Raw genomic sequence first — 7,887 nt, 5'->3', positions numbered from 1 at the left:
CTTGTTGGCCTCTTTGGGACTGCTCAGTCCTGCCTGAAAATTGTGCCTGACAAACAATTAAGAAACCAGAGCAGCACAGACACCAGGAAAGGTGTTTGTGTGGAATTAACCCTATTAGTTTTATGAAAAAAATAAGCAAAGGCAAAAAAATCCCACAACTCAAATCCCAACCCACCAGTAAGGGCTTGGACAGCCTGGAAAACCTCCCTTCTGGCACTTGGGGAGGAAAAGCTGGCTCTGTAGCAGCACCAGGTTTGCAGGGAAAGCCACCAGCTCAGAAGACAACAGGGTTCAGGCTTGCACCCTAACCCAGGAGGTGTGCCCTGCTACCAGGAGCTCCTCACCGCTTCTCCTTCTTGCCTCCTGCCCCACGCTCCGTATCGCTGACCCCGAGGGTGAGGCTGGTGGTGCTCCCAGTGTGTGGCCACGTTAAAGGCAGGGAGGGCATTAAGGCAAGGCCCTACTTTCCTGCAATTGCACACAGGGCCTTTTCCAGCCCCTAAGTAAACACACAAACCATCTGAGCAGAGGGAGATGGGGCACCCTCAGTCCACTCCCCTACCCCAGAGCCCAGCTCCCTCCCTGCTCTGGGTGCTATGGCTGCAGGAAAACCCTCCCTCCTGTGCCCCTGTGGGACAGCTATGAGAGGCACCAAGTGCTTCAGGTCCCACGTGCCTTCAGCCCCAGGGAGAAGCCAAGGATGGAGACAGAGACGGGGTTGGAAAAGAAAAGGAAACAAAGAGCATAAAATGGTCTGCGAGACTCCAATTCACTCTCGGGCAGAGCACCGAGAATCATACAGAGCTGCAATATAGACATCTTTCTATGTATATATTTATAGGTATGTATATATTTATAGTGCAGTGGGGTTAAAACAGCCGGGCCTGCTTCTTCAGCTCGTTCCTCTTCCACAGGGCCAGGCGGTCGAACTCGGCCATGGTCATGCCGAAGATCTGGTAGAACTCCTCCTGGGAGAGGTGGCGCTGGGGAGAGATGGGATGCTGGGCCAGGGCTGGCAGCTGTGGCCAAGCCCCCGGGGCTACCAGGCAGGCCCCATGGCTGCAGAAGGGTGGGAGGGCACGGAAGGGGGTCTGAGAGCTGGGAAGATGCTCCTCACACGTGCAGGAGCCCCACACAGCCCCACACTGGCTGCCCAGGCTGAGGGGCACCCTGCAGGATCAGGTCCCTCTGAGCCCCGAGGGCATTGTTCCTGGTGGGAAAGGCTCTCCTCACCTCTAACCGAGTCCTGTCCACATCTTTGGGCAGCTGGTTCCTCCCTCTTGTCTTCACCAGGAGCAGCTCGTAGGGGTATATCTGCACAGGGACAGGAAGACCAAGGGGTAGCTCTGGAGATAGGACAGTTGGGGCACAGCTGGGAATGAGCCCATGGGGCCTCCTCCTGCCTCTTCAGCAGGGTTTGGGTGGCACAGCTGCCTCCAGGGCTGGGATGGGACAAGGCAGAGGGGAGGAATTGCTCTCAGGGTGCCCTAATCCACCTCGAATCACCTGGGTGGCTCTGGAACAGCCTGCTCACTCTGCCAAACCACAAGTGACCCAGGGATGAGCGTGAAGGGAACCACCAGCACTACCACCCTTCTCTGTTCCTCACCCAGGAGACACTCCTGCTCAGCCACATGCTTGGGACCCTGGGAGGAGGGGAAGGACTCCAGTCCGAGCCCCACAGTCCCGGGACAGGGCTGTTGGATGGGGGATGGAGGGAGGTGAAGGTAGGGCACTGTGGGCAGAGGACAAAGGTCCTCCTGAAGGGTCTAGGGACACATTTTGGAAGTCCCTCTGGGTGATACTTGCACCTCCATCTGGCAGCTGTTCCTTGTAGCAGAAGCATCTTACCTTGTACTCTGTGGAGGGAGAAACAAGAGAGACATGAGCCACACTGACTCCTCCATTGCCAGGATCCCCCACCCCGGGCCTGCAGGGAACATGCCTGTCTCCCCCCCCTCTCTCTCCAGCCTGGACATCATTGTCCAGAGCTGCCTGCAGTGGGGCAGCCTGCTCCCTGCCTGCTCCCTGGCTCCCTGCCCACTGCTCCCAGCCCCCAGCACCGTACCTCGCATCCCCCAGTTCACGGCATTCGTGCTGTCGTAGTGGAAGAGTTCGGCACTGGGAGGCTGCAGGAAAGATACAGAGAGGGATGTGTAAGAGGAGGTCCCCTCCAGATGCTCAGCTTCCCGTGTCCCCAAGGGGGAAGGCACTCATGTGCTCCCAAAGTAGGACCTGGCACCCCACACCTGGCAGTGGGGAAACTGAGGCAGAAGAGGGGTGAAGTGCCATGGAGGCAGCACCAAGTCTCCCAACCCCCAGAAATCGCTGCCCCAGGGTATAAAGCAAAGCTCTTGTGCTGGGAAGCAGCAGCATCCCTCTGAAATGTGTCCTGCAGGACGTTCAGGGCAGGCATCTCAGCCCTGTGATGTTGGGACAGGGCACTTTGGTCCCCAGTAAGGGTCATTTTGGATTGGCAAAGACCAGCAGAGACAGCAGAGGTGCAGAGAAGTGGAGAGCAGGACACTCTAGGCATGAAACACCAGGGAATTCAAGGAGCCTGAGGAGAATGATGAAGGGTGCAGAGATGCCTGGCAGCAGGAGGCTGCAGGCAGGAGGCTCTTACCCTGTGCAGCCCGTTCCTCCGGTAGGCAGGAAGGGAGGCCGACTTGGAGATGAGGGGATCTGCAAAGAAACCATCAAGGTGCATAAAGGCAAAGGCAGGGGTGAGCCCCACACCTGCTGGGCCACCCTACCCCTGTGCTCCCACGTCTCTACCCAGCTCCATGTTCACATTCCAGTGAGCTGGAAGTGGAAGGAGAAACTCATTTCCAGCCTGGATTTCTCCTATGCTGATATCCCTCTCCCCAAAATCCCCTTTCCATGGCAGCCTCACCCTTCAGTGCAACACAATCACTGAATCCTTTTGGTTGGAAAAGACCTGTATGATCACTAAGTCCAACCCCTCCTCTCACACTGCCAAGCCCAGAACTAACCCACGTCCCTCAGCACCTCATCTGTGTGTCTTTTAAATCCCTCCAGGGATGGGGACTCCCCCACCTCCCTGGGCAGCCTGGGACAGTGTCTGACAACCCTCTCAGGGAAAAAGTTCTTCCTAATTTCAAATCTAAACCTCTCCTGGCACAACTTGAGGCCATTTCCTCTTGTCCTAGCGTTCATTACTGGGGAGAAGAGACTGACCCCCACCTTGCCACAACTCCCTTTCAAGTAACTGTAAAGAGTGATCAGCCTCTTCTCCATAATAAACACTCCCAGCTCCCTCAGCCATTCCCCATAAGGCTTGTGCTCCAGACCCCTCACCAGTTTTGTTGCCTGTCTCTGGATATGCTCCAGCACCTCAATGTCCTTCTTGTAGTGAGGGGCCCAAAACTGAACACAGCATTTGAGGTGAGACCTCACCAGGGCTGAGTACAGGGGGCAATCATGTCCTTGGTCAATCTCCTCCCTCAGTTTCCCTGACTTATCCTCTCCCTGTGCTACCACTCGCTCTGCCCTGGGTCAGTTCTGCCCTGGCATAGCCTTTCAAGGCCTCCTTCTTCTCCCCCTTCCCCCTGTCCTGGTGCCAGCACCTCCTCCTCCAGCTCAGGCTCAGGACCACACAGCCACGGGGGGACCTGGCCATGGGCTCACACTCACCGCTGTCAGCCAGGTAATGCGTCCGGGGAGCTGCAAGGAGAGCAGAGCTGGGTGTCGGGGGCAGCGAGACCCCCGGCACACAGAGGAGGTACACACACAGCGAGCCTGAAACACGCCAGAGCAAACCCAGCGTGGCTGTGCTGTGACATTCCCTTCACCCACCCCATGAGACATGCTCCAGGCTGCAGTCAGGCTGCAAACACCGGCTGGGTGATGCCCTGTCCCGGCTGGGGCACAGGGAATGGACGGAGCCCACCAGAGAGGAAAAAACCCCTCACAAGTCCAACCCTGGTGCCCAGTACCTCTCCCCCTACCCTTTCCCAGTCCCCTGTTCTTCCCTCTGCCCGTCCCCAGCAAACATCCCCCAGGGGTGGGACGGGCAGATGTGGAGAGATGGTCCTTACAGCCTTTGAGGGAGCCCTCGTAGCCAGCCGTGTGCAGGGCTTCTCTGCTGCTGGCCGAGCTGCGGGGGGGAGTCCAGGGGTCTGCGTAGGAGTTGGATCGAGCCTTCATCTCCTCCCTCAGGATCAGCCTGCCGATGCCACTCTGGATCTGGGCAGGAGGGGAAAGGTTGCTTCACACCCCTCCTTTCCCTGCCTGGCCCTCCCTGCCCCTGGCATATCACGGCAGGGTATGGCACCTCTGGGCATGGGCTCCATGTCTCCCATCTGCTCCCCCATTCTTGGGGATGAGGTGCTGGAGCACACCTTCCCCCTCCTTAAGATCCCATGCTGGGGGTGGCCAAGTGGGGAGAGAAGGCAGAGGACAGGGGGGGTGGTGGTGGCCCCAGGCTGGGCCTCCTCCCCAAACACAGCCCCCATGAGAGCAGCTCACCTTGTGCATGCCCCGGTCGTAGCCGTCCTCCTCACCTCCCGACGAGAACCTCCGGGCCCGGGGGGCTGCAAGGAAACACGTGCTGGGGTCAGATGGGGATAAAGGTGGAGGCAGGTAGGAAGGAGACAGTCCCCAGGTGACAGCTGAGTCCTGAGGGCTGGTGGGATTCTGGGGTCACCTTGGCAGGTGTCTCATCCCAAACCCACCTTCGAGAACGTACACAACCCAAGGAGGGGAGTGGGAATCCCTCCCAAGGAAAGGCTGGGTTTGGGGGCAGGACTGGGTTTGCCTTTCTCCCAGCCCAATATAGGGACTGTTACCTTTGGGGGAGCCTTGGAAGGACCAGTACTCTGACTCAGAGTGGTAGTAGGGGTCTGGGGAGTAGACAGGGCTATACTTGGATGACTGTGCGATGTCTTCGCTGGTTTTGCTTTTCGTGGCTGCAGGGAGGTTGTCTGCAAAGGGAGGGGGCAGAGCTGTAACCAGGGCCCTGAGTCCCACTGGCAGGACTTGCAAAGATCCTCCCTGGGATAAAGGCAAATCCTCTTCCCTCCCCTCTCACCCATGGCCACCAGCAATTTCTGTCTGGGACAGCACAGAGCAGAGCTGGGAATAACCTGCTACCAAACCGCTGACATCTCCTGGAGATAGGGCTGCAGGGGCAATGGTGGGGATGGAGGGGCTGTCGCTGTGGTGGTGGGAAGGGCTCCAATGGCTCCCGGCCCATAGTATCACCACAAGCTCTGGCTCCTGCACAGTGCTGAGCCCAGCCCCAGTGCCACCAGCACCACCTCCCCGTGCCCCTGTGCCCCAGGCAGCCCCACCACCCAGAGCGCTACAACTGCTCAGGCAGGAGGGGATGGCGGAAGGGTCAGTCCCGGTGGGGAAAGGGCTCTCGGTGGGTACTGCCAGAGGAAAGTGGCAGCAGGGCTGAGCAGAGGGGTGACCCCAGCAGCTCTGGCTCTGGCAGGGGCTCAGGCCCCTACGGCAGGGCAGCACTGAGCTCCACTCTGGCCGGGGACAGCCTCAGCAGCACCCGTCAGAGACCTCAGGGTGAGCCTTGCTCCTTCCTTCCACAGGCCAGGGGACCTGCAGGGAAGCAGCCCCAAGGGCCGGCTGTGGCAGAGCCATCCCTCCCCCTCAGACCGGCGCAGGGCCCCGGCCAGCGGCAGCTACTTACAGCAGCGGGAGCAGGCGGCAGCGGGCAGCAGGACACGGGTGGGTGGGAAAGGAGAGTCCGGGCAGAGAGAGGAGACAGTTACTGCTCTGGGGAAGCTGCTGTCCCTCTACACACAGAAGCAAGCAGGGACAGGGCAAGCTGAGAGACACCAAACACCCCCATGCCTCCTCCCCTCAACACCCCCCAGGCCTGTTTCACCCCAGAGTGCTCATCCAGGATGGGCTGCGATTCTTCTCCAGTGTGAAACTGCAAATTACCTTCTTCATCCTTTTCCAGAGGTGGCTCTGGCTCCTGGCATCAGCACACAATGGCCACCCTATCTCCTCTGCCACCCTTTCACGGTCTCACTCCTCTGCCAGCTATCCCGGTGCCCCCCACAACCTCCACCTCCAGCCCGGGGACAGAGGGACAAATGGACGGGGACGTGCTGCAAAGCCTTTTCCTCACACTGCCCCTGTACTCTGCTGCCCAGAGGGGAAGCAGAAGCATCACTCCAGCACCCCAACATCCCCCCCGACGCCATCCATCTCCCAGCCCGTCCTTAACCACGGCTGTGCCGTGCCGGGCCCCGCGCCGCTGCCGTCCCGCATGCCCCCCGGCGCAGCTCCTACCGTGTCGCTTATAGATGGGCGGCTTCCGGTAGATGTTACTCTCGCCAGCAGCTGGGGGAAGAGGAAGGAAAGAAAGGGGAGAAAGAGGGAAAGAAGGGAGGTGAGCATGGGTGTGCTGTGAGCGGACAGGACACAGGTCCTGCAGGAGACGCTGCCCTCACGCTGTGTTTCCGTCACACAATCACCTCGGGGCTCACGCGTTGCCCTCTGGGCTGCAGGGCGAGCAGGGCCCTGGGGCTGCCGAGGGCGAGCAGGGCCCTGGGGCTGCTGAGGGGACATGCAGTGAGTGCCCAGGCCAGCATGCACGGCCAGCAGCCCCTGGCCACCCCTGCCAGCCGGCAGCAGCGCACAACGGCTCGCTGCCAGCGCCCAAAGAACCGCCTGCGAGCTACCTGGGGCCAAACAACATCAGCCAAAGCTTCTTTCCACAGCGGAGAGGGAAAAAAAGAGCGAGCTGGGAGGGGAAAGCTGGAGCCTGGCACTGAGAGCTACAGCCCGCAGGCAAGGGCCTGGCAGCGGAGCTGGCAGAGCAGGGAGGGGGCCATCCATAAACCACCGACCGGCAGCGGGAGGGCAGGGCACGGCACGGGAGCGGGGACCACGGTGGGAGCCTCTGGGTGCCCTCACAGTGCTGTCCCAGGGCAGTAGCTGGATGTCACGGAGGACAAGGGCAGCGGGAGATGCCTACAGCTGAGCAGAGAGGCCTGGGGCTCCAGCCCTGCTGCGTGTGCTGAGGGATGGACGGGCAGCTCTGCCCGCTTCCCTCCCCACTCTGCCTCCTGCCCGCTCCATCCCTGTACCCGTGGGCTCTGTGTGGCCAGGAGTGGGGGGTGGCCCTTACCTGGTGGCCCCCTGCAATCCCTGCAGAAGGGGAGCAGGCATCTGGCAAGCCCAGAAGACTCTGGGGGGAGGGAGCGGCGGGCCCTATGGGGAGTATAAAATAGTCAGTGGCAGGTGAGTGCGGAAAGGCCTCTGGCACTCAACACTTGGGCTCCTGGTCCTGGGGGGAGGCAGGGGAGGGGGCAGGGTCTCCACGGGGGACTCATCTTCCTGTGGGAGGTGGAGGAAGGTCAGGGAAAAGGGGGACGTTGCAAGGATCGAGCAGAGTCCGGGCAGCTCCGGGTGGTGATGGGGAGGGAGGAGGGTTCAAGCTGCAGGTCCTGTTTATGGATGGCCTCTACCAGGGGTAGATCCTACTGCCAGCTGGCTCTAGGCAGGCGGCGGAGCTAGGCATGCGACACAGGGGCACGGCACATGCGGGCATGCCACAGACACGGCGCTTCCCCAGGGCTGGGGCGCTCCGGAGCCTACCTGGGATGTGGAAATGCTTGGGTGCTTGGTATGAGGTTGGAGTGGAGGACCTCACATCTAACTGGCTATAGTAGGGGGAGCTGCGCCCGCTCTCGGTGCCTACGCGGTGCCGAGCAGAAGCAGCCATAAGTGACCGAGAGAGAGAACGAGAGGCAGAAGAAAAGAGCTGTTAAAGGCAGCGGTGTTAGAAGAGCAGGGGGGGATCCGGGTGCAGGGGTGCCGGGCCGTGCTCCAGGATGGGCCGTGCTGGAGCAGGGGGACGTTCCCCAGCTCTCCGGAGGGAGGTGGGATGCA

At 60.5% G+C, this 7,887-nt stretch overlaps 1 protein-coding gene across 1 annotated transcript in view; it reads right to left on the bottom strand.

Annotated features, from left to right (window-relative positions):
* Nucleotides 1-854: 854 nt before the first annotated feature.
* The window catches only part of ABLIM3 (actin binding LIM protein family member 3), a 53,844-nt gene continuing 46,811 nt past the window's right edge, over nt 855-7,887 (bottom strand). The window contains exons 11-20 of the mRNA XM_062002128.1: nt 6,283-6,333; nt 4,812-4,931; nt 4,492-4,556; nt 4,062-4,209; nt 3,658-3,687; nt 2,627-2,685; nt 2,069-2,129; nt 1,852-1,859; nt 1,234-1,314; nt 855-983 (exon numbers count right to left, since the gene is read on the bottom strand). Coding sequence (XP_061858112.1) covers nt 870-983; nt 1,234-1,314; nt 1,852-1,859; nt 2,069-2,129; nt 2,627-2,685; nt 3,658-3,687; nt 4,062-4,209; nt 4,492-4,556; nt 4,812-4,931; nt 6,283-6,333 — 737 coding nt within the window. The 3' untranslated portion in view covers nt 855-869. The remainder of the gene's footprint in view (nt 984-1,233; nt 1,315-1,851; nt 1,860-2,068; nt 2,130-2,626; nt 2,686-3,657; nt 3,688-4,061; nt 4,210-4,491; nt 4,557-4,811; nt 4,932-6,282; nt 6,334-7,887) is intronic.

Source organism: Colius striatus, chromosome 9 (genome assembly GCF_028858725.1).
Source record: "Colius striatus isolate bColStr4 chromosome 9, bColStr4.1.hap1, whole genome shotgun sequence".
In the NCBI taxonomy this organism is placed as follows: Eukaryota; Metazoa; Chordata; class Aves; order Coliiformes; family Coliidae; genus Colius; species Colius striatus.
The sequence above is the reverse complement of the archived record's forward strand: the minus strand, read 5'-3'. Positions and strand labels throughout refer to the sequence as shown.